Source organism: Oncorhynchus mykiss, chromosome 21 (assembly GCF_057628025.1).
Source record: "Oncorhynchus mykiss isolate SJ-2025 chromosome 21, ASM5762802v1, whole genome shotgun sequence".
NCBI classification, from domain to species: Eukaryota; Metazoa; Chordata; class Actinopteri; order Salmoniformes; family Salmonidae; genus Oncorhynchus; species Oncorhynchus mykiss.
This window is the reverse complement of record NC_143042.1, coordinates 14457329-14483685: the sequence shown is the minus strand read 5'-3', so window position 1 is coordinate 14483685 and position 26357 is coordinate 14457329. Positions and strand designations below refer to the sequence as shown.

The window sequence follows — 26357 nt, the reverse complement described above, 5'->3', positions numbered from 1 at the left end:
AAGCCACTGCTCCAAAACCACCATAAAAAAAGCCAGACTACGGTTTTCAACTGCACATGGGGACAAAGATCGTGCTTTTAAGAAATGTCCTCTGGTCTGATGAAACAAAAATAGAACTGTTTGGCCGTAATGACCCTCGTTATGTTTGGAGGAAGAAGGGGGAGGCTTGCAAGCCGAAGAACACCATCCCAACCGTGAAGCACGGGGGTGGCAGCATCATGTTGTGGGGGTGCTTTGCTGCAGGAGGGACTGGTGCACTTCACAAAATAGATGACATCATGAGGTAGGAATATTATGTGGATATATTGAAGCAACCAACATCTCAAGACATCAGTCAGGAAGTTAAAGCTTGGTTGCAAATGGGTCTTCCAAATGGACAATGACCCCAAGCATACAGTGCCTTGCGAAAGTATTCGGCCCCCTTGAACTTTGCGACCTTTTGCCACATTTCAGGCTTCAAACATAAAGATATAAAACTGTATTATTTTGTGAAGAATCAACAACAAGTGGGACAATCATGAAGTGGAACAACATTTATTGGATATTTCAAACTTTTTTAACAAATCAAAAACTGAAAAATTGGGCGTGCAAAATTATTCAGCCCCCTTAAGTTAATACTTCGTAGCGCCACCTTTTGCTGCGATTACAGCTGTAAGTCGCTTGGGGTATGTCTCTATCAGTTTTGCACATCGAGAGACTGAAATTTTTTTCCCATTCCTCCTTGCAAAACAGCTTGAGCTCAGTGAGGTTGGATGGAGAGCATTTGTGAACAGCAGTTTTCAGTTCTTTCCACAGATTCTCGATTGGATTCAGGTCTGGACTTTGACTTGGCCATTCTAACACCTGGATATGTTTATTTTTGAACCATTCCATTGTAGATTTTGCTTTATGTTTTGGATCATTGTCTTGTTGGAAGTCAAATCTCTGTCCCAGTCTCAGGTCTTTTGCAGACTCCATCAGGTTTTCTTCCAGAATGGTCCTGTATTTGGCTCCATCCATCTTCCCATCAATTTGAACCATCTTCCCTGTCCCTGCTGAAGAAAAGCAGGCCCAAACCATGATGCTGCCACCACCATGTTTGACAGTGGGGATGGTGTGTTCAGCTGTGTTGCTTTTACACCAAACATAACGTTTTGCATTGTTGCCAAAAAGTTCAATTTTGGTTTCATCTGACCAGAGCACCTTCTTCCACATGTTTGGTGTGTCTCCCAGGTGGCTTGTGGCAAACTTTAAACGACACTTTTTATGGATATCTTTAAGAAATGGCTTTCTTCTTGCCACTCTTCCATAAAGGCCAGATTTGTGCAATATACGACTGATTGTTGTCCTATGGACAGAGTCTCCCACCTCAGCTGTAGATCTCTGCAGTTCATCCAGAGTGATCATGGGTCTCTTGGCTGCATCTCTGATCAGTCTTCTCCTTGTATGAGCTGAAAGTTTAGAGGGACGGCCAGGTCTTGGTAGATTTGCAGTGGTCTGATACTCCTTCCATTTCAATATTATCGCTTGCACAGTGCTCCTTGGGATGTTTAAAGCTTGGGAAATCTTTTTGTATCCAAATCCGGCTTTAAACTTCTTCACAACAGTATCTCGGACCTGCCTGGTGTGTTCCTTGTTCTACATGATGCTCTCTGCGCTTTTGACGGACCTCTGAGACTATCACAGTGCAGGTGCATTTATACGGAGACTTGATTACACACAGGTGGATTGTATTTATCATCATTAGTCATTTAGGTCAACATTGGATCATTCAGAGATCCTCACTGAACTTCTGGAGAGAGTTTGCTGCACTGAAAGTAAAGGGGCTGAATAATTTTGCACGCCCAATTTTTCAGTTTTTGATTTGTTAAAAAAGTTTGAAATATCCAATAAATGTCGTTCCACTTCATGATTGTGTCCCACTTGTTGTTGATTCTTCACAAAAAAATACAGTTTTATATCTTTATGTTTGAAGCCTGAAATGTGGAAAAAGGTCGCAAAGTTCAAGGGGGCCGAATACTTTCGCAAGGCACTGTACATCCAAAGTTGTGGCAAAATGGCTTAAGGACAACAAAGTAGACGTCGACCAATTAATCGGAATGGCCGATTAATTAGGGCCGATTTCAAGTTTTCATAACAATCGGTAATCGGCATTTTTGGACACCGATCATGGCCGATTACATTGCACTCCACGAGGATACTGCGTGGCAGGCTGACTATCTGTTATGCCAGTGCAGCAAGGAGCCAAGGTAAGGTGCTAGCTAGCATTAAACTTATCTCATAAAAAACAATCTTAACATAATCACTAGTTAAACTAGTAATATCATCAACCATGTGTAGTCATCTAGCTTGTCCTGCGTTGCATATAATCAATGCGGTGCCTGTTAATGTATCATTGAATCACAACCTACTTCGCCAAACGGGTGATTTAACAAGCGCATTTGCAAAAAAAAGCACAGTCGTTGCACCAACGTGTACCTAACCATAAACATCAATGTGTACCTAACCATAAACATCAATGTGTACCTAACCATAAACATCAATGTGTACCTAACCATAAACACCAATGTGTACCTAACCATAAACATCAATGTGTACCTAACCATAAACACCAATGTGTACCTAACCATAAACATCAATGTGTACCTAACCATAAACACCAATGTGTACCTAACCATAAACATCAATGTGTACCTAACCATAAACACCAATGTGTACCTAACCATAAACATCAATGTGTACCTAACCATAAACACCAATGTGTACCTAACCATAAACATCAATGTGTACCTAACCATAAACATCAATGTGTACCTAACCATAAACATCAATGTGTACCTAACCATAAACATCAATGTGTACCTAACCATAAACATCAATGTGTACCTAACCATAAACATCAATGCCTTTCTTAAAATCAATACACAAGTATATATTTTAAACCTGCAAATTTAGTTAATATTGCCTGCTAACATGAATTTATTTTAACTAGGGAAATTGTCACTTCTCTTGTGTTCTGTGCAAGCAGCAGTTTGGGCTGCCTGGATCGTTGCGAACTGTGTGAAGACCATTTCTTCCTAACAAAGACTGTAATTAATTTTACCAGAATTGTACAGAATTATGACATAACATTGAAGGTTGTGCAATGTAACAGCAATATTTAGACTTAGGGATGCCACCCGTTAGATAAAATACGGAACGGTTCCATATTTTCACTGAAAGAATAAACGTTTTGTTTTCAAAATGATAGTTTACGGATTTGACCATAATAATGACCCAAGGCTCGTATTTCTGTGTGTTATTATATTATAATTAAGTCTATGATTTGATAGAGCAGTCTGGTGGTAGGCAGCAGCAGGCTCGTAAGCATTCATTCAAACAGCACTTTACTGCATTTGCCAGCAGCTCTTCGCTGTGCTTCAAGCATTGCGCTGTTTATGACTTCAAGCCCATCAACTCCCGAGATTAGGCTGGCAATACTAAAGTAAGGAGGCCTACAAACCGAGCAAGGAGGCCTACAAACCTGACTCAGTTACACCAGCTCTGTCAGGAGGAATGGGCCAAAATTCACCCAACTTATTGTGGGAAGCTTGTGGAAGGCTCCCCGAAACATTTGACTCAAGTCAAACAATTTAAAGGCAATGCTACCAAATACTAATTGAGTGTATGTATGTAAACTTCTGGGAATGTGATGAAAGAAATAAAAGCTGAAATAAATCACTCTACTATTATTCTGACATTTCACATTCTTAAAATAAAGTGGTGATCCTAACTGACCTACGACAGGGAATTGTTACGAGGATTAAATGTCAGGAATTGTGAAAAACTGAGTTTAAATGCATTTGGCTAAGGTGTATGTAAACTTCCAACTTCAACTGTATGTATGTATGTATGTATGTATGTATGTATGTATGTATGTATGTATGTATGTATGTATGTATGTATGTATGTATGTATGCATGCATGCATGCATGCATACACGCATGCATGCATGTATACACGCATGCATGCATGCATGCATACATACATACAATGCTGCATACAAAGTTATACAGATGTAATAGGAACATACATCAGCCCAGCTAGAGGTTTCAGAGATGTTCAAGTGAATAGCTGTTCTCAGTTTGACCTCATTGTTCAATCCAGAATTATTCTGTATTAAACCACAATGTCACGGAAATTAGCATGTCATCTATGCTAATGAAATCTGCAGTAGACTCTTCATTTAAAAAAGGTCAACTGCCCCTTAGGCCGTTTAAAACCAAAGTTGGTTATATGTGGCATCGATATGAGTTAGAAACATGAATTCTAGGGTCAAAAATATCTACAATGTGTAAATACGAAAATTTTGGTCATGAAGTCAGACTCATCCAAAACAGCGTTCTGTAAAATAGTTTGTCACGACTTACTGGGGGGTTGGGTATGGATTACAATCATCATGGCCACTAACACGAGAGAAGCAGCTGTACTGATTGCACTCCATCAGCTGCACGCACTCTATCCAATCATAGCAGCCAGAACCTCCAGACAGTGAAACAGATCTGCCCATTACACAGCGCCTCTTGACTTGTTTACATAAGACAACTGATTCGCCAATGTTACATTGAAATAACCCTTGACCCTAAGCCCTCTATGGAGTGGCCACTTCCTGATGTTTGATAGTGTCAATCACCCAAGTCAGCCACTTTTTTCGGCAAAATGAGTATTGAGATCAGAGACCACTTTTCAATATTCTGAAACCCACCTTGTGTCCCCCAGCGACCTGTTTCGTAACAAGATTCCCTATTAAACACTGCCAGACAGACTCACATTCTGGTAAGACACTGAGAAAGTAAAAAAATATATTTAAAAAAAATAACAGCACCGAAGCACACAACTCTCCACTGACTTGATAAAGCAGTCTAGCTTCCACTTGCTAGCTTCCACTTGCTAGCTTCATTGACAAACACAGAGTTAGCAAGTGATTTTGTACACTGATAAACAGTATGTTGCTTGTGCTTTCTTTACAATAATTTGACAGCTTGCAGATGATATTGTAAAGATATTGTTCTCAGAAATCAGTCCTGAGCGCGGAGTCAGACTTTTCCAGCTCGATAGACTGTATACAGTGCACAGACTAGTTTTTCATGCAAATGTTTTTACTTAAGAATTACTGCACCAAACACCTTAGCTCGATGCTAGATGCAAAATTGCATGACTAAGACCTCTGCAAAACCGTCTAAATTAATTAACATTTTGAGGAAGTGGTTGTTGTTGCAACAGTGACTCAGGAGGGACAAACACCTGCCAAGGTACAATAGGCCCATTTCTGTGTTGCAAACATTGCCTCACGAGGGCGATACACACAAGTCGGTGGAAGAACACGGGGGAGTTCTTATAGAACGCCAGCAAAAAAAAAAAAAGCCTCTATATTTACATGTTGCTTTTGATAGCATTTCACACTACTTTTGGATTATAATTGGATTAAGGCTCATATGATTGTTTGTCATCATCACAAATCAACGGCATTTTACTTTTATTTTTTTAAACACTTCAACCAGTAAAATGGCTATTTGGCTAGCTTTTGCTACAGACTATGTCAATGAGCGTTAGCATTCTAGCTAACAAATGCGGCATCCAAAATACTTATTTTGCAAAGATCACAACCAAATATAATCTTAGCGACTGTTCAAGCTATAATCAAAACATCATTGTAAGTGTATGAGAACCACAAAAAGTTATTTTGTTTAGAAGTAATAAAATCTAAATCTAGGCTATTGAATGGGCACAGATGGCAATGGCTTTCTTACTACAGCCAAGAGGCCCATGCATCTGTCAGTGTGTCGTGTACTGGAAAGGGTCTATATACAAACATAACACACCCACATCAAACCACACCCCGAAGACAACTCTGGTTTGGCTTCAGTCATGGTCTCCATTGAGCAACCGTCAAAACAAAGCCAAAGGAAGTGCAGTCGCCCTTTAAAGGGAGAATGGGTAGCATCCGCAACATAGTCTTTTAAGCATCAGTCTGTCTGGTGGGCTCAGTTGCTCCCCCCCTTCCTTCCATGATGGCATGTGGAGTGTTTCATACAGGAAGAGAAGGGGCTTCTCTCCACTTGGCTGTTGGCATGTGAGAACAGTTTCCCCTTTCAGAGGGAGAAAAGGGAACGAAGGGGGGAAAAACAACATTTATTCAGGAAGCGCAGTCTGCCCACTCAGGAAATTCCTGAGGATGAGAACGGCTTCCAGGGGCAGGAAATTTCCCCTCTGAAAGGCACTGGGGTATAACATAGTCACACACACACACTTTGTATGTACTGCACCATTGATATGCACGCAAACATCTTTACACATACAGAAAGACTCCACAAACGAATATGCAGGCACACACACACTGTACAATTACTCACAGAGCGACATGCGGACACACACACACACATACACACCAACATGCCTGTGCACAAAGACATTCTCACACACACTCACACTCTCAGCCACACACACACACACAGTAGAACCCCAGCTGTGAGCAAAGCAAACACAATCTATTGAGAAAGGTTTACAAAGAAAAACAGCAGCAAGCCAAGTTTCCAAGAAGAGGCTTCATTCTCAGTCACCCAGCAAGTGATTTCTCATGCTCAATAAGCTTCCATGTTTAATGTAAACTGTACTCTCCATACACATTCCCATAGACACTCACTCCCTATTCTTTGAACTTGTCACTTTGCACAGGTGTCTCAATGTTACATCCCCATCAGAGCCCACCCGACTCGCTGTGACGTCAGTAAATAGCGTGAATCCCTGACTGCAGTGAGCCTGAATGACACTGCTACGCTTCTTAGTGTCTGCTAGGTGGGTGACCTTGAGGCTGACACATCACAAGACAATTAAGTAAACACGATTAATGTCATGGAATTGTGAGTTGAAAAGTCATCCACTTCACTCAAGTGCTGACATCTAGTGCAACTAAACAGTAGAATTAATATTATTATTATTACTTATTTTCTTTTCATTTGCATGTTCTATAGTTCAACAATGAGACAACTAACAGAAAGGAAATTGGGAGGATTAACGTGAAAATCCGCCAATGTGATGAAGAAATGTAACTAACTTCACCACTTCAAGAACATTCACCCAGACACACAGGGAGAGGCAAACCTCTCCCATTCAGAGTGGGGTGGTTTCTAACACTCCTGGCTAAAAGGGTTAAAAAGAAAAGAAGCCTTCTTTGAGTGTGGGGAGAAGGCTGCAACTCTCACCCTGATCTAATCCACTTCCTCCTCAGGAAATAGAGAAGGCGGATTTCTGCCCACACTGCAATTTCCTTCCCCCCCCCCCCCCTTTCATTCTTTCTTTCTGGACAAATTGCCTTTGAATGTGGACGGTTTGTCTCTCGCAGTATGTGTGCCAGTTGGATCCAGCTGTGTGATGTGTTCGGAAGGGGAGCAAAACGTGTTACAAGTTGTCTAAAAGATCATTGTCAGGAAGAGTGATGGCTTTGAGCCAAAGAAGGTTCCAATAAGAAGTTTGGGTACTGTAGGCCTACAGGTGAAGGGTAGTTTATATATTCAACAGAGTTAAAGACAGAGTCAACATGTAGAAGAGAGGGAAATCTTGCATAATCTAAAGATTCAAACAAAAAGTTGAATCGAAGCTCACAGTCCAGCAGACCACATTCACCACGCCCAGATAAACGGCCCTAACAGACAACCTCAGACCAAAACAGACATGTTAAACGTTCTTCCTTTTTCTATGACAATACAAAAGGGGAAGTGGAAATGGGGAATTTCCTCTATATGGTCCACGTGCATAGACACTACAGGTCATTTCTTTTTGATATTGAGATTACCTCAAAGTGTGTTAATATACTGGTCTAATTTATGAGTACTGCACCATATCTTTGCCAAACACACATCAACAAACCGCCAATATTTAGGTCAATTACCCTCAAAAGTTCCCACAACAACTCATTGGCACATACTGGTAGAATTAACGTTGTGTCCACATAGTTTTTAGTTTTTTTTATTTTTTATTTATTTTTTTGAATTTTACCCCTTTTTCTCCCAAATTTCGTGGTATCCAATTGTTGTACTATCTTGTCTCATTGCTACAACTCCCGTACGGGCTCGGGAGAGACGAAGGCTGAATGTCATGCGTCCTCCGATACACAACCCAACCAGCCGTACTGCTTCTTAACACAGCGCGTATCCAAGTGTCGGAGGCTACACCGTGCACCTGGCAACCTTGGCTGGCGCGCACTGCGCCCGGCCCGCCACAGTAGTCGCTGGTGCGCGATGAGACAAGGAGATCCCTACCGACCAATCCCTCCCTAACCCGGACGACGCTAGGCCAATTGTGCGTCGCCCCCCACGACTGCACTTCCAGAGTCCCTGGGCGCGAACCCAGGGACTCTGATGGCACAGCTGGCGCTGCAGTACAGCGCCCTTAACCACTGCGCCACCCGGGAGGCCTCGTGTCCACATAGTTCTAATGAAATTGCGTTGAACCAACGTGGAATAGACGTTTAATTGACGGCTGTGCCCAGTGGGAAGATTTATATCCAAACTCACTGAAGAACTACAAAGATGAATCTCTCAAGTCCTAAAAGTCATACATGTTAAAAGGTGCCTGGTTAAACATTAATAGTTTTTCACACAGAGCAGGCCCAGTGACTCTACGACTCTATAAACACCCAGTCTATATCCTGGCCGTGATCCAACCCCGCCTGTTGTTTTATTGGGTCAGGCAGTGGCCGGTTGAGACCTGCCGTCAGCTTCACCAGACAGCACACGGTTGTCATGTTCCCTTCTCTCCTTGTCCCTCTTCCTTCCTCTCTTTTTTGGGGCCTTGGTGATTTTACTGGTCTTAAGAATAGGTAAAAAAATAAAAAACATGGTTTCGACCAATGCTGTCACTTTTCCAACCATGTCAGATCAGTAAACACCTCAAATCGAAGTGTATTCGTCACGTGCACAGGATACAGCGGGTGTAAATGGTACAGTGAAATGCTTACATGCCGCTCTTCCTCATCAGTGCAGAATAATGTAAAGTAGCACAGTAAATCAATATACGCATCTGCCCTCTCGATACAAATCAAATCCTCTCTTCACCTTACCTCATATTTACAGTCATCTCCCTACTTTCTTCTTGTCCGCCCTGTCCTATTCTATCCTGTAATACCTCACTCTCTCTCCCTAATTCTAGACCATCTCCTACTTCCTCTCTTCTCCTACCTTTACGTGTTATACTCCTCCATTACACTGGGCTATTATTCTGTGCTGTTCGCTATCCTCTTGTACTGAGCTACGTTGTGTTGTGTGCTGTCCTTTAGTACCCTGAGGTGTTATTGTACTGAACCCTGCTGTACTGCCGTGTACTGAGTTGTGTTGGCTGTCACTGTCCTGCTGTGTTCTACTGTGTAGTGTTCCAGTACAGTGACTCTGCTATGGTCCAGGAAAGACGTCTTGTGTTGGTCCTTGACCCTGGGTCTGCTGCACCTCAGAGGAGGGACACATGAGTAGGTCTGTCTGTCCACAGGGGGAGAATGATGCCCGTTGGAGTCATGACGTGACATGCAAGTAGCTAAAGTAAATCATGGCTTTCAATCTGCCATTTTCTGAGGTCAAAAGCTCTCAAAACAAATGTTTATGGAATAAGGGAAATGCAGGCTGAAAACACCATTTTTGTTTTGTTGATTATGACTGTCATGTATTCTCTGTGTGTGCCTGTCATGAGTTGTGTGTGTGTGTGTGTGTGTGTGTGTGTGTGTGTGTGTTTGGCGTGTGTCTGCATGTTAGTGTGTGACTCACGCAGGTGCACGGGCAGCCTGGCAGCCTCGTCCTCCATTCGGCTGGCTGGCCTGGCTGTGGGAGCATGGACGGGGGAGGAAGTGGAGTTTGGCAGAGGGCTCGCGGAGGAAGGACTGAATGAGCTCCTCTCCTGCTATGAATAGATACACAGAGACACAAAGCATGCCTTAGTTACAAACCTCCCCGAAAACCATCTTTAAATCCAAACAGCCTGAGAATCACCACGCCGAGAAACTATAACACCATTTAAAAGACGTTCTTTATCTACGGGATAAGGTACCTACACATAGCCAATCTTTTTATTCATAAAAAGGTCAATGCAGCCAGTCACTAAACAGGAGGTTGAACTTACTGGTATTTGTGCACATTTACTTATACAATATGTAACCCGTCAACACGACAATATATGCATGTGCTGTTGTGTACAACGATATTCTAACATCATTCATTTGCCTCTTTCTACTCTGCACCTTCTATGGACAGCAACAGTTAACAGGTGAGTATGTATGGGCCAATCAGTGCTGCTGAATATGATGTTTATAGGCTCGTTTGCCAACAGCAACATCTTATAACATGGATTGGTGATTCATCCAACCAGTCAATCTAAAATGGCTAGTTCCTATTAGCTTACTGTACTAGGAACTCACTGTGGCATATGTAGCAATGAGATTTTAATCTCATTTTATTATGCAGACCGCCCTACTCTTGAAGAATACTTTGTGTTTTCAGTAGCCTACAGCCAACAGTAACACACTATATCAAGTCTTACTTTTACAAGATTTCGCATTTGTACAGCCCAGATTGGACAAGGTTGTGTACGGTCAAAAAGGGGTTCAGGTACAGATGGGGCCAAGAAGGGAGCAAGAGACTGAGTTACTGTGCGAGCGTGTGTGTTTAAGGGCATACATATAGCCTACATTATCTCTGCAAAACATTATCATTCCAAAATATCTTTAGGCCTACTCGTTTAGGCTGCATCCCAACAATAGCAAATAGTTTCCTTGTCACTTGAAATTTGAAGATCCATCTTTAGACCATTACTGTAATGTAATAACATTATAAAACAGCATGCATTTTTGCACTGGAACTGTTTTACATATTTTAGGCCTACAGATTTCAGGTTTACATATACAAAAGGTATTGTATAGAAAATTAGTTACCTGTGTGTATGCTTTATAATCGTGACAGATGCATTTATATTCCCATTAATAGTTTCAACCGGTAACATTAATTGTAGGCTAATACGATCCATAAGGATAGTAAAATTTCTGGTGGTTTTAAAACAAGACATATGGCGCGTTCAAAACAACTGGGAACTCGGAAATCTCCGACTTTAGCGCGTTCAGGACAACTGTTAACTCAGAAAAAACGAGCTCCGACTGGGAAAAAAAATCGTTTCAATGGTCATCCAACTCCGAATTCCAAGTCGGAAACGCAGGCTTCTTTCTATAGCTCCGACCTGAAGATCACTGACGTCATGTTTTGATCTCGTTTTTTCCCCCGAGTTCCCAGTTGTCTTGAAAGCACCAATAGCCTATGAAAATGAACGTCGTGACGAAAAACGTTTATCTCAGGTGTGCTGCGAAGTCGGTAAACTTGCGCACAGCATGGATGGACTTACCATGCGCTGATATAGTCTACAACAGAGCCGCGAAACGTTCCCCTCAGCAACAGATGATTACCAACACATACGATGCAGTTGTCAACAACACGACTGCGTCAAGCGCATCTCACCCCGGGGTCCTAGAACTTGATTCTGTTTTATAAAATCAACAAATACCTTGGTTATGATCTGCGATGGGGATTCTGACATGTCTCGCTAAATTCAGGAAGTTCTCCTCTTGCCACTTTCCTTTTCCCGTTCTCCTCTTTGAAATAAACCAGAAAAAACACCCACACCCGACTCCCTGACTTGGAGGGTTACTGGCCACGTAATAAATACGTTTAAGGTTTGTTATCAATCCATTATAGGACCATGTTCATCATAAACGCGTGAAAGTTCTTTGTTTTCTGTTGGTGCTGTGCTCTACATTTCGGCGACGCGTTGGTTAATTCTCTTCCTGGAAGACTGGACTAAAAGGCGGACATCTCCGTGGTGCTGCTCATTGACTTGGATGTGTAAACGGCGAAATGACGTGAATTCCCAGCATTGAGCCCAGCCCCCTTGTTGCAGAGGGTTTGATTGCAGTCTAGATAAAAGGGCGTTCCTTGTGTAGAATTATCTTATTGGCTTCCCGAGTTTCGTAGGGGTTTCTTATTGGGGAGAAAGATCTCCAAATTGTTCATTGCTAGAAAGAGACGCCTACGAGATCCAGGGAGCCAATTAAATAATAATATTCAGGAAACACACTTAAGTCTACCCTGCAGCCAGACTCTTCTGTAGCCACTACTCTCTTAAAGGGATACCCCATATCTGGATATTGCAGATTATATTTACACAGGGAAGGCCGAGTGTCTGCATGTTTTCGCTTCACCCTTGTACTTGAGTGGTTGGTTGTCTAGGTCTTAATTGAAAGGAAAAAACTCAAACCTGCAGACACTCGGCCCTCCGTGGAATGAGTTTGGAATGAGATGTCCATTCATTGCCATCAAAAGTGGGCCCAATAAAAATGTAAATTAGTGGCCCAGGGGCCACATAGGCCCCTCAAACTAAACTCGGGACCTCGAAGCCAGTTCCACTGCATTTTTTCATTGTTCCTCTCTAATCGGGGACTGATTTAATTATCTTCCTGAAAGACTGGATTAAAAGGTGGACATCTCTGTGGTGCTGCTCATTGACTTTGATGTGTAAACGGCAAAATGACGTGAATTTCCAGCATTGAGTCCAGCCCACTTGTTGCACAGGCCTTGTGTTGTGACCTAGTGGTTAGAGCATTGGGCCAGTAACCAAAAGGTTGCTGGATCAAATCCATGAGCTGACAATGTAAAAATATGCTATTCTGCCCCTGAACAAGGCACTGTTCCCCGGTAGGCGGAGTTCTTAACTGACATGTAAAGGATGGACATTACAACAAATTCATGGCAATATATTGATAATGGCACGTTAAAAAATTCTGATCACTTAAAGTGATTTGACTGACATGAATTTCCCCTAGGCCTAGAGTTTGGATGGGATGCATCTGACATCTACTGGGCATAGTTGGTATTCTTTACAGTAGACAGGCGATAGTAGACCTCCATATTTACGTTCCAATGATAAAGATTCCAGGCCTATTTATATAAATAGTATATAACACATTGGCTAGTGTCAAGATCTTGCTAATTATTTTGTGCAATATGAAGGCTTTATTGCATTTGCAGAAGAAGGAAAGATCATAAAGGTTATGCTAAGTTTCAGTTTCGATTCACTCACCAGCTCCCTTCTAAACACGTAGTGTTCTTGTTAGTGTTCCTGAACCAACTGGAAAGAATATAACGTTGTTTAACCGGTTGAAGAAATGACGGAATCGACCATAACTAAACTTATTTGTGCTAACCATGGATCAATGAACGTCGATGAATTAGATGCGAATTTTTACAGTGACTTGCCCGTCTCGGTGCGGGATGTAATTACGAATCAAGCTAAATTTTGTTTTGTTGTTTTTGACGGAGAGCAAAGGGTGTTAGCCAGGACTGGAGTTCGACTGTGCAGATCCAGCGATTGCCAGGGATGCCGAAATTTACATTTTTGTAAACGATTCCTGCTTGGAGATTGCCCGTTCAGTCGGAGAAGGTATGGAACTTCAATTCTTCGCAATTGTGTTACAGTTGTTATAATCGTTTGTTGGTGACGTTATTTTAACCACAAGGCCCGCTCTGGGGAACTTTTGGCACATAGCCTTTCCCTTTGCTTTATGGCAGGGATCATAATTACCAATATTTTTATTGCAAATTGACCACAAGTATCCCACACATTTGTAGACGATCAAGTGTCTCTCCTATTATGCGTGGGAATACTTGGGAATAGATTTCTGAAATTAAAATCAATTGGAGCTGATCTGCTGGTGTTATTAGTCTTTTATGTAAAAAAAATAAACAAATCATAAAAAAATATATATATTTGTTTTTTTTGCTCAGAAAACTTTGGGGAGCCAATAAACAACAACCGTTGCTGCCAGTTGGGAACCCTGCTTTATGGCGTTATTGGTGTATATAGAGAACCACCAGGGTTGCCAGGTGTAGCTAATATTTTAAACATATGACCCCTCAAAACCAACCCACACGGCCTGAGATCTAGCCCCCCATTAGTTTTTTTTTTTTACAGCAAGAGAGGAGTTGCCACATTTATCCAATAAACTCCTTTTTCTAAAATCAGGGTTTATAATTGCAATTCAACTTTGCCATGGTTTGCTGAACTAGATGCAGTTAGCCCATAGCCCCTGATAGGCCACCTACATCTAATTTCTGGGAAAGTCCACAATGAAACTGACATTGAGCTGTGACCATGATCACAATTGATAACTTCCAATTGAATTAACCTAACATTGCCATTAATAATTGCATAATAACACAAGGCTACAACAACAAACTGAAGTTATAGGATATTTATTAAAAATGTTTTTCAGCTCCAGGTAGGCAACACAAGTGGCACAAATTGATTTGCAATGACTCAAGTGATATCATAATTTCAATGTATTTATTGTATCAAGTGGTAGGTTAGAGTAGCCTACAATGGCATAGAAATGAATAGCCTACTTGATGGCCAACATATACAAATCTATCTATCATTCTCCACATTTAATGTCACGTTGTCCTACAACAGAAGCACGTAAGGGAATTCCATAACTTCCATTTCAAATTTCCACTTGCACAGCACTCGAGACCCAAGAACTGCGCATGCGTAAAACCCTTTGCTTGATTTGGTTTTCCCTAAGAAAAGTAAACATTAGAATTCAGTTTACGTTAAACCAACTATCTAAAGCACTCTAGTGTGCCTAAAGTCGTTTTCCAATGCTTTGTCTCCGTCATTTCACTTCTTGCACATGAATATGTTTTATGGAAAAAAATGTGGAAATAGGTATCTCCATAATGACTAATCTAAATAACCTACCTACTACAACTGGTAAAAAGTTGTCACAACGTGTGCTGCTCTGTCACCATGACTCAGCTGCCTGCTGCAGTGCTCTTTCAACTAGTGCTCTCAACACACACAAGCACCTCTTCCCACCACTCACTCAGTAACAACCTGCTCACTGACTGATAGTCAGCAGCAGGTCACAGTGAAATTTCCACCATACATTTTTCCTATAGGGGATTTTAGAAACATTTAACATAAGGGCTGTGTTCTGTGTAGGCTTACCCTGGTGTGACATTTTGATAACCATGTAAATCTCTCTAGGACAAGGTGACTTTTATCAATATATTCCCCTGTATTTACCCCCCCCCCCCCCCCCCCAAATGAAATGCTAATTAGCTGCTAACTTGGCTATCATAAGGAACTACAAATGCCATGATGATCTGGACGAGACTGCCTAATCGAGGCAAAGGTAAGAATCTCTGGATTAACTATCTAATGTTAGCTACATTTACTAATGAATACATTGGCTACATTTATTTTAAATTGACAATTCTGTGAACTGTCTTGTGTAAGTTTTAAATTGACACAATACCTGTTCGCAAAGGCGTCAGCTCGAGATGATGTGCAGGAGTTTGCTGGGATTTGTAGTCCTGCATGATGTCTACTTTGATGCTAATTAGCATTTTCGAATATGAGAGTAAATAGGGCCAAATATATTGATAAAAGTCACCTTCTCTGAGAGAGATTTACATGGTTATCAAAATGTCACCCCAGGGTGAGCCGACACAAAACACAGCCCTTATTTTAAGTGTTTCTAAAACTCCATATGGGAAAAATGAATGTTGAAAGAAACATTTCCCTGTTTGACTGCTAGTTTTTTGGGGGGGTATAATGACACCTCCACTGTGGGGCTCTATTAGGTATTTGCTATTAGATAACATGTTGGGCCTAACCCAGGCAAAAAATCGAATCTGTAGCCTAGTTTTAGGGCCAAGTGAAGAGAAAAAAAAATGGTGATGGGTGGTGGCACTTTGATTTGCACGGATAGTACTTTGAAAACATAAATTTCATGAATAAAGTGGCAATATTTTGAGAACAAAGTGTCTATAGTTCGAGAATAAACTCACAGTTGTATTTCAAGATTAAAGTAGGGGTTTTGGTTATTAATTGGCTGCCTGTTGGCTGCCTGTTGCTGTGCGCGTCACATAAGTACATGACTGTTAAAACTATACTTTAGAATTGGCATTAGTAACAAGGAAATCCTTGCTCTTTTAGCTAGAGGTCGACCGACTATGATTTTTCAACGCCGATACCGATACCGATACCAATACCGATTATTGGAGGGCCAAAAAAAACGATTCCAATTAATCGGCCAATTTTTATTTGAATTTTTATTTGTAATAATGACAATTACAACAATACTGAATTAACACTTATTTTAACTTAATATAAAACATCAATAAAATCAATTTAGACTCAAATAAACAATGAAATATGTTCAATTTGGTTTAAATAATGCAAAAACAAAGTATTGGAGAAGAAAGTAATATTTGGCATGTAAAATATGTGCCATGTAAAAAAGCTAACGTTTAAGTTCCTTGCTCAGAACTTGAGAACATATGAAAGTTGGTGGTTCCTTTTAACATGAGACTTCAATATTCCAAGGTAAGAGGTTTTAGGTTGTAGTTAATATAGTATTTATAGGACTATTTCTCTCTATACCATTTGTATTTCATATACTGTACCTTTGACTATTGGATGTTCTTATAGGCACTATAGTATTGCCAGTGTAACAGTATAGCTTCCGTCCCCCTCGCCCCTACCTGGGCTCGAACCAGGAACACATAGATATCAGCCACACTCGAAGCATCGTTACCCATCGCTCCACAAAAGCCGCGGCCCTTGCAGCACAAGGGGAATAACTACTCCAAATCTAAAAGCGAGTGACGTTTGAAACAGTATTAGCGCACACCCAGCTAACTAGCTAGCCATTTCACATTGGTTACACCAGCCATTAGGCTGATAGGCTTGAAGTCATAAACAGCGCTGGGCTTGCGAAGAGCTGCTGCAACCGCACTTTGGAATGACTTCGATAGCAACAGTAAATCTATTTGGTTATTAATTCTCTTAATAATAATTCTCACAATAGCACATTGGTTGTAGTCAGTGACAAATATCAGGGCTGGCCTGGTTAAAATCCTGTTTGGGAGACCAAAGGGGAGCTGTAAATCAATTATCCAGTAGGAGATGCTGCCCAGTCTGTTTTTTAAAATCTGATATTGGATATGACGTTGAAGATCTGACATGATTTCAAAGGTACAAATTCAACATATTTTATACAAGCTTTGTCTATGTGGAAATTTCACCCTCAAAAACTTTTCAAATCAAATGTACTGTCACGACTTCCACCGAAGGTGGTTCCTCTCCCTGTTCGGGCGGTGCTCGGCGATCGGCGTCACCGGCCTACTAGCCATCAGCGATCCTTTTTCTTTTTCTGTTAGTTTTGTCTTTGGTTCTTTCACACCTGGTTTCATTTGCTTTAATTTCTGTGTATAATTACCCCTGTTGCCTGCTTAGGTTTGTGCGGGATTATTCATGTTATGTTGCTTGTTTAGGTTGTGCCTGTTTATTTTCACATAATATACCGAGTGTGTATAAGTTCTAGGAGCGTTGTTTTTTCCTCCTTCCGTGAGTAACTGGTTTCTCTTTTGTCGAGAGCGTTTATTTTGGTATTGTACCTGACCTATATGTTTTTGTGGACTTGCCTATTAAAAAACGCTACTCGGACATCTCTGCTGTCCTGCGCTTGACTCCTTCACCTACATGTAGACACAATATTGTAACATGTACACTGAGTGTACAAAACATTAGGGTCACCTGCTTTTTCCATGACATAGTTTTCACCTAGATTCACCTTGTCAGTCTATGTTCCCTTATTGACTTGTCAAACCCACTTCAATCAGTGTAGATGAAGGGGAGGAGACAGGTTAAAGAAGGATTTTTAAGCCTCGACATGGATTGTGTATGTGTGACATTCAGAGGGTGAATGGGCTTGACACAAAATATTTAAGTGCCTTTGAACGGGGCATGGTAGTAGGTGCCAGGTGCACCGGTTTGAATGTGTCAAGAACTGCAACGCTGCTGGGTTTTTTATGCTCAACAGTTTCCCGTGTGTATCAAGAATGGTCCACCGCCTCCCGAGTGCCGCAGCGGTCTATGAGGTGTCACTACAGACTCGGGGCGATCCCAGACTGTGTCACAACCGGTTGTGACCGGGAGTCCCATAGGTCGGTGCACAGCGTTGTCCTGGTTATGGGAGGGTTTGGCCAGGTGCTCTAGCGACTCTGGCGGTGTTATGTGGAGTGGAACAGGGGAACACAAGAGCAGACTCATACGAGGAGACTGGAATGAATTAACCAAGGTATTTATTGAAACACAGGGGGGAGATGGAGTGGAGGTTAAGGGAAGCTCGGGCGGGTTGCTGGAAACCAGGTGCGGAGGCTGAGGCTGGAGCGCGAAGAGTTGAGACAGGGTAAGCAGGTCCGGAGGGGAATCCAAGGGAGTAGTAGAGTGGGGAATCCAGGACCGAGTAGAAGGATGACAAGACGTGGGACTGGATACAGGGACCAGAGTCAGAGCGGGCAGGACTGTAGCGGAAAGGAAAACCGCGTCAGGCAAGGAAAACGGGCACAACAGGATAACAGGATCTGAATAGTAACAAACGGCTAGAAATGTAGACTGACTGATCAGAGATTACGATCTGGCAGCATGGAAGTGGCAGGGCTGAGTATTTGTGGAGGTCTTGATTCTGGAACAGGTTGCAGCTGGTGGAGATCTGCTCTGACTCCAGCACACCTGTCTCCGCCCACACAATCGCACACACACACACACACACACACACACACACAGAGCAATGGAGATGGAGAGAGTACTGGGGGAGTGGCGGCAGGTCAAGGAGACACAGGATGAGCAGTAGAGGGCATTGCTGGAGCAGATGTGACAGGCGGGCCAGCTGCCTGCAGACTGACTTCGGTCGTCAGTTGAACGGTGTTTCCTCCTACACATTGGTGCGGCTGTCTTCCGGGTTAAGCGGGCGGGTGTTAAGGAACGCGGTTTGGCGGGTCATGTTGCGGAGGACACATGACTCGACTTTCGCCTCTCCCGAGCCCGTTGGGGAGTTGCAGCGATGAGACAAGATTGGAATTGGATCGTAATTTGGATATCATGAGAAAAAGGGGGTAAAAATAAAGAAAAAAGAATGGTCCACCACCCAAAGGACATCCAGCCAACTTGACACAACTGTGGGAAGCATTGGAGTCAATGTTGGCCAGCATCCCTGTGGAACGCTGTCGACACCTTGTAGAGTCCATGCCCTGACGAATTGAGGCTGTGCTGAGGGCAAAAGGGGGTGCAACTCAATATTTGGAAGGTGTTCCTAATGTTTTGCACACTCAGTGTATTTTCCACGTAGATTTCACGTTACAATACATTGACAAATAACGTTGATTCAACCAGTTTGTGTCCAGTGTGATGGAAGGGTGTATCAAGAAAATGTTTCCTTTTGACAACAGAGGAGGATGTCGCTTCAACCATGACCTGACTTCGGGGGACAACAGCAGAGTCCTGAAAGAACACGGACTGGAGAAACTGAACAGATCTGAGCTGTGCACCCTGCTGCTTCAGAATGATGGCTTCTTCTTACCACAAGTACGTAACACTGCAGTAGGCCCCTTTGCTAAAGTATACTCTGTCTGGTTAAGGCCTTGTGTTTAGTGATCATGATCTAAATTAAGTTCATGTTCCTCCAATCTTGTGCTGTAGTGTGCAGAAATATACATGGAATATCCCAGAATATTGTGTGTGTGTACTCCTACATGCATGTGTATGTGTGTGAGTGGATGCATGTGTGTTTGTGTGGATTTTTTTCTCATACAAACATTTTCCTTCTGCTAGGTGTGCCACAACTACAACAATGGTGTTGGAGAGTATGGCAAATGCCAGGATGGCGAGACATGCAAGAGGCTCCACATCTGTGAGATGTATCTCAGGGGTAGCTGCAACTGTTCCAGGTGTCATGATTTCTACGAACCCCACCCATTAAAAATCCTGCAGGACAGAGGGGTGCCCAACGAGCTCATTGCCTCCCTGAAGTCTGTGTACATGAACATGGAGTGGTTGCAAAAGCAAGACCATGCCAAGCAAGGCAAGGGGCAACATCAAAGAGGTAAAGCTAATGCAACCGCTAACACAAGTAACAAGTCTAACAGAGGCCCACCGAGTAGTCACGATAAGGGCTACACTGTTATTAGCATGTCATAAGTCATTAAATAGTCATTAAATAAAGTGAGTTTGTATAATTTATGAGAACATAGCATTTAGTGGAACCTAATGCTACTTCCTAATATCTTGTAGGTGTTAGAAGAAATAGTGTGTGATTATAGATGCATTCTCATAACAGCAACCCACTTCTCACATGACCAGGGCCCACTTTGGGGCCCAACTCATGGTTTAAGAGAACCTGGGCTAGAGTATAGGCTGCTAAATAAAATATCCAGTGGCACTGGCTTACCCATTGATAAAGATAGCATGAATATACGTAGGCTACTCACCGGTGATGGCCGATTCGCTTGTGCCAATAAAAAAAAAATGTGCTGTTGGCTTAATATTGGGAGTTGATGAGAAAACATTTGGTAGCATCTGCAGACAGATTAGTCTTTTTTCAGCAAGAGGCATTTTCTTTTTAAACTACATTTTTCCCGCGATTGTATTTAGACATTTACAAAAGGCCTATAGCTGCTCTTCGCTGACAACCGCAATGATAGAAATAGAATCCATAGAACGGTTGTGTCCATTGTCGTCAGGACTGGCAGCCATCTTGAATGTACTCATGAGTTTACCAGACAAATTGCCAGGGTTAGAGGTTCCAAGACCCTTCCATTGATTCTATTTCTATGGCTACAACGCAACAAGCAGTTGGATATTTGGCGCGCTTGCTGCCCAAATTGCGTCTCTTTGGTGTATTATTTGGAATGCTTTTATACATGTCTATACAGACAGGAGTAGGCTAATTTATATATTTTTGGAGGGTGCTGCAGCAACTCCAGCACCCCTATTCCCCACTCCTATGCTTTCCAGATTCAGGGCACTCCAAGCGATTGAGCATGATGCTGCTATTGCCACCGTTAACATAAGCCAGCGGTCCAACAGACCTCGTCTTGGTAATGGCAAGAGGAAAGGGGGATACCTAGTCAGTTGTACAACTGAATGCATTCAAAGAGGAAAGGGGGACGCCTAGTCAGTTGTACAACTGAATACATTCAACTGAAATGGGGGTTAACTGCCTTGCTCAGGGGCAGAACGACAGATTTGTACCTTGTCAGCTCAGGGATTTGATGCGGCAAACTTTCGGTTACTGGCCCAACGCTCTAACCACTAGGCTACTGCACATAGCATGGTGGTCATGCAGTCATAGTCCATAATTGATGACGAGAATCAATACGTAGGTGGATTTCTTGTTTAAAATAACCTAGAATTTAGCATAAACTATTTAATGTGTCAGTTACATTGTATTTACATGGTTAGTAACTGGTATTAAGAGCCGATGAATGGTGAACATTCCCAGTCACAAGCTATCAAAATGTATAGATGTTGATTCTATTGGCATGGTAAATTAAATGTCCAGTTCTCTTTTTCAGATAAATCTGAAATATGCATGTACTTCATCAAGGGCAGATGCATACACGGTGGTAAGACAGCATTTTCAAAGCATCATTTTAAGAATAATCAATGCGTACAGCTTAATAAACATAAGACTTCAACACCTAACTTTACTCATATTTCAGATAAGTGCTTTAAAGCCCACTGTACCATGCCCTACCAATGGGAGGTGAGGGAGGGACTAAACTGGACAGCTCTACAAGACAACGAGATGATTGAGAAGGACTATTGCGACCCAGCAAAGACATACAGGTGGGCTCTACCTTTAAGAAGAATGAACTTGAATGGACAGTAACACGTAGGGCACTTGGTCAATGGTGGGCAAATGTTGCTAGTTGCTAATACGATGAGATGTTAATGCCATATACGCTTCTAGTTAGTGTGATATACAGCTTCTCCTATTTTGACTGCTGATTGTTCGCTGTCTTTTATTCTCTCTTGTCTAGTCGTGGAGTTCAGCCTGTGTGTTTCGATACGATGACCTGCGGCCTGAACAAAGCCCGGCGTCTCTCCACCATCTCCTCTGTGCTACAGCCTATATTCATCCTCACCACAGAGTGGGCCTGGTTCTGGGAGGACGAGTGTGGAAACTGGATCCAGTACGCATCAGCAGTGAGTGACGACGAGCAGTGTTGAATAGTGATGGTTGAATAGGACAGAGTTCAGTCCCTCTTTAAATCACAATTATGCTAACAATGCATAACCCCCATGTTTTCTGTCTTGCCCTACAGATCAGTGGACACAGGGCAGCCACCATCACTAGTGAAGACCTGGAGAAGAGGTTCCAGGAAGACAACAAGGCTGTGATGGAGTTCACCGCGGGGTCACAGACCTATGAACTCAGTTTCCCAGGTGAGCACAAGTGACGTGATATCCAAGATAAACCAACTGCAGCCTTAAAACCATATACACCATACATAGTATATTACGAACAGATATGCAGTGATTCTTACAGCTACTACTGTATGGGACAGATTGAGATAGTTCTGGATGGAGTCACTATGGCAAGATAATGACATCTGAATGTGAAGTGAACTGTCTGTTGTTACAACAGCTCTGCTCCTTTTCAGACATGATTCAAACAAACAAGCAGTACAGCACCAAGAAGGTTGTGAGAAGACGGCCTGTGTTTGTCTCTTCAGCTGATGCACAAACTATCAAAACCAGGTAAGATAAAGCTGTAAATGTTTTTTGTATGGATCAATTTGCTCTTGAAATGACTCTCCTGAGGATTGTTCACTCACTTCACCACTAGGCTCCTCGTGTGTTCTCTTGCCTTGAAAGTAGTCTATAGAAGAGGAGTAGCTGACTGTAAATCATGTTTTTTGTCTGTTTACTTTGCTGGACCAGGGTTTCCCAATCTCGGTCCATGGCCCCCACTGGGTGCACGTTTTGATTTTTGCCGTAGCACTATAGCCTCGTACGAACCATCCTGATCACGCAAGCTTACATTCTGTTTCGCCACACGGATACAGTCTGTCAACAACCAGATTAAGACCATTTGAGCACATCCCTCTCCCTCCACCGTATGGCCGGACCAATCAGCGTCCTTTGATAATCTGTGGGGGTGGTTTATTTGATGATGACAACGAGAAGCTCCTGGAGGTTGGTGTTGATGCTGCCATAGCAGCAGTTATATAAGAACTGGAGGGAATAGCTTAATTGAAAGAACAGCAAATATCTGCATTGAAGGATTTTCTTGGGGGAGAATATGTTTTCGCTGTCCTCCTGACTGGATTTGGCAAGAGCTCGATTTATCAGCTAGCTCCGCTGGTAGGCTGGCCAATAAAATAAGTAAAAATTCACCCAAGGCTGAAAAATGTCCAAAGAACATTGGCTGAGCTGGAACACCAGCGCAAATAGCAAATTAATTGAAACGAACCTTCGATAAGCCTCTTCTGACTGAAGTGATACTTAGAATTCCATTTCCCCTAAATTGCACCAAAGAAAGTATCCCTTTTTATTTTACAACTACAATCTGTACTTAGGACAAAACTGATAAATAACAACTCAATGTCAAGTGTGCTTACATCTGCGTAACAAGGAAGTAGGGAAAAATGTTAACTTCGGACTATTTCTGGTCTAGCGATCGGTGACCGCAGAGCTCGCTGCCCAGACTTGGTGCATCATTAAAAAGAGGAGATTCTCCTGATAAAAAAATGATGTCCGATGTGAAAAAAATCTAAATATATACACATTGAGATATTTGGCGAAGTAGACAGACATGTCCTTGTACAATTTCCCCATACAGAAACAATGGGGCAGCCTCATTCCAACAGTAATGTGTGATTTCTGACATTTTAAAGACTAGCGTTTGATGACAGCAGAGCTCGCTGCCCAACCTTACATCATTACAAAGAGGAGATTCTCCTGATTAAAATGGTGTTAGATGTCGTGTCTTTGGTATCATTAAAGTGAAGACTGTTATTTTATCAAATCAATTCTCTGTAATTGTTATTACGTGATTAAACTAATCATGTAAATGTTATTAACTAGGAAGTCGGGGCACCAAGGAAAATATTTATTGTTCTTCTACATTTCAGCAAAAGGGCTCCGATCAATCACTCACATTTCAGAGCTTTACCAGGACACTGGGACAAGGCACAAACTCCTGAAACAGGATACAAGGTATTATATACAGTACATACCAGATGCAAGAAACCTGCTATTTAGACCAATGGAGATGTTCGTTTTGTTCCTGGGCAAATAACTGCTCCAATCTGTCCCTACGTGGTAGGCTAATGGTGTATTATGACAGTTTCTCTGTCTCCCATCATGTCCCTATTAGAGAGTCGACCTTCCGTGCTTGTCAGTGGAGTTTAAGGAGATTCAAGGGTTTTTTCAGAAGACCATGAGAGGCTTCAGCATCCGCCAAATTGAGAGGATTCAGAACAAAGCCCTTTGGGAAGTCTTTCAGTGGTACGCTCCCTAAGACTACATACACTTTCAACTGACAATCACCTGAGTTATTGATTGGTCTAGAATAGATTTATTTTTTCATATTTTTTGCTGATATTTTTTTTAAATGTTTTTGTGTATATATATATATATATATCTATATCTATCTAGGCAAGTCAGTTAAGAACAAATTCTTATTTACAATGGTGGCCAAACCCGTACGACGCTGGGCCAATTGTGCGCCGACCTACGGAACTCCCAATCGCGGCCGGATGTGCTACAACTTGATGCTCACTTCCTGACTGCACCCACAATAATTGCACATTATACAAGCATTCTCTCTCTCGACTAACTTTCTGTCACAAATATCATCTCAAAATAAATACATTTTTTAAATTTCCAATACATTCTGCACACTGTCTACAGTGCTTCTAGAGGACATACACTGATTGCAAGGCAAAGAGATGTATTTGTGTAATTCTGATTGCAAGGCAAAGAGATGTATTTGTGTAATTCTGATTGCAAGGCAAAGGGATCTCATGAAGAAGAACAACAGAGGGAGGAATGTGACGGAGAAACAGCTTTTCCATGGCACAGACTCCAAATACCTCCATGCCATCTGCCTTAACAACTTTGACTGGCGGATCTGTGGACTAAACGGAACAGCCTATGGGAAAGGTGAGCTGTGTCATGTGCTTGTGCTATTACATTTCTTTCTCATTATTAACATAAAGCGAGATGATATATCATTGATATAATATATTTTCCTGTGATTAATGATTACTGCTTACCCCTTCATGTCCTAACATCCAATTTCAGGGAGTTACTTTGCCAGGGATGCCAAATACTCCAACAGCTACACTGGCCAATCAAATATGAGGTCCATGTTTGTCTGTCGTGTGTTGGTGGGAGATTACACCGAAGGGCACTCCCGCTACCTCCGGCCCCCCTCGAAGGACGGAGGGGACACCATCTTCTACGACAGCTGTGTGGATGACGTCAGCAACCCCTCTATCTTTGTGGTGTTTGAGAAGCACCAGGTGTACCCAGAGTATCTCATCCATTATGGTGATGACGACGCATGGTCGCAAGACTACCAGCAATACTACCGTCCAGCTCCTGTACCTGCTCCAACACCTAGACCAGCACCAAAATACAGACCAGCACCAACCCCTGCACCTAAATCTGACAACTCATGTGTCATTAGTTGAGGCTGACTGTGAGGTGTGAACTGTGAACCCTTTGATATTAAACTGAGGCAAAAACGTATGCTTTCTTGAATTAGAGAAATGGATTTAGCACTCTGTTAAATGTGTTTGACAAATTACAGCTAATCTTGGGATGCACCTTACTATGATTACTAGATGTGCAATTATCCATTTTCGACAATGCACATATTTTTGTAGTGCTATTGACTTTATATAATGGCAAATTGCGAACCTCACAACATGAAGTAGTTGTGTACATTTTAATCTTCATACCTTTACAGTACAGTACTTTTACAGTATCTGCTGATGTGCATCAGTTCAACGATTACGGGTTTCATTCATTTCATGAATATAATCAGTCTGTTTTCTTTGCATTGATGGGTTCTGACTTCTAAACTTGAAAATATGAAATATCCTTATTCATGTCACTGAGGGAGGGAAGGGAATGCAGAACGTTTACATTCTGTCAGAACATGTTATGGTTAGACATCAGGTATCCTATGGAAAGGAGAAGGGCCACAGTCTGGTACAAGTCAACAAGACACCCGTGAGTTGGGGAGAAGTGAGGAATTTGGGACGAAATCAAGTCAGATGAAGTGAGAAAGAACAGGAATCACTGAAGTCCTGTCTAGCAACGGTGATCTATTGGCTGTCCAGATGTGTAAGGAGGAGACTCGGCATAGGAGGAGGGTTTAAATACCAGTGTAAATATGTCTTTGTCTTTCAGCTGTTTGAACCATTGGGTGAATAAACTTGGTTTGAGCTTTA

The 26357-nt window shown here is 42.1% G+C and overlaps 2 protein-coding genes across 9 annotated transcripts in view; one reads left to right on the top strand and one right to left on the bottom strand.

Moving 5' to 3' along the window:
- The window catches only part of LOC110500077 (transcription factor ETV6), a 23478-nt gene extending 9984 nt beyond the window's left edge, over positions 1-13494 (bottom strand). Inside the window, exons 1-2 of one of the 8 annotated variants that reach the window (XM_021577228.3) lie at positions 13123-13494; positions 9771-9903 (exon numbers count right to left, since the gene is read on the bottom strand). In XM_021577228.3, coding sequence (XP_021432903.1) covers positions 9771-9807 — 37 coding nt within the window. In that variant the 5' untranslated portion in view covers positions 9808-9903; positions 13123-13494. Of the gene's footprint in view, positions 1-9770; positions 9904-10930; positions 12084-13122 lie in introns of those variants that run through there. The other 7 variants (XM_036957359.2, XM_021577223.3, XM_021577222.3 and 4 more) reach the window with 7 other exon arrangements.
- On the top strand, positions 13117-26357 carry LOC110500076 (protein mono-ADP-ribosyltransferase PARP12). The gene is made up of 12 exons (XM_090213966.1): positions 13117-13482; positions 19338-19473; positions 19720-19990; positions 21462-21512; positions 21609-21735; positions 21930-22095; positions 22215-22335; positions 22554-22650; positions 24027-24111; positions 24272-24402; positions 24908-25059; positions 25201-26357. The coding sequence occupies exons 1-12, from the start codon at positions 13208-13210 to the stop codon at positions 25590-25592; spliced, it is 2004 nt and encodes a 667-aa protein (XP_090070092.1). The 5' UTR covers positions 13117-13207; the 3' UTR covers positions 25593-26357.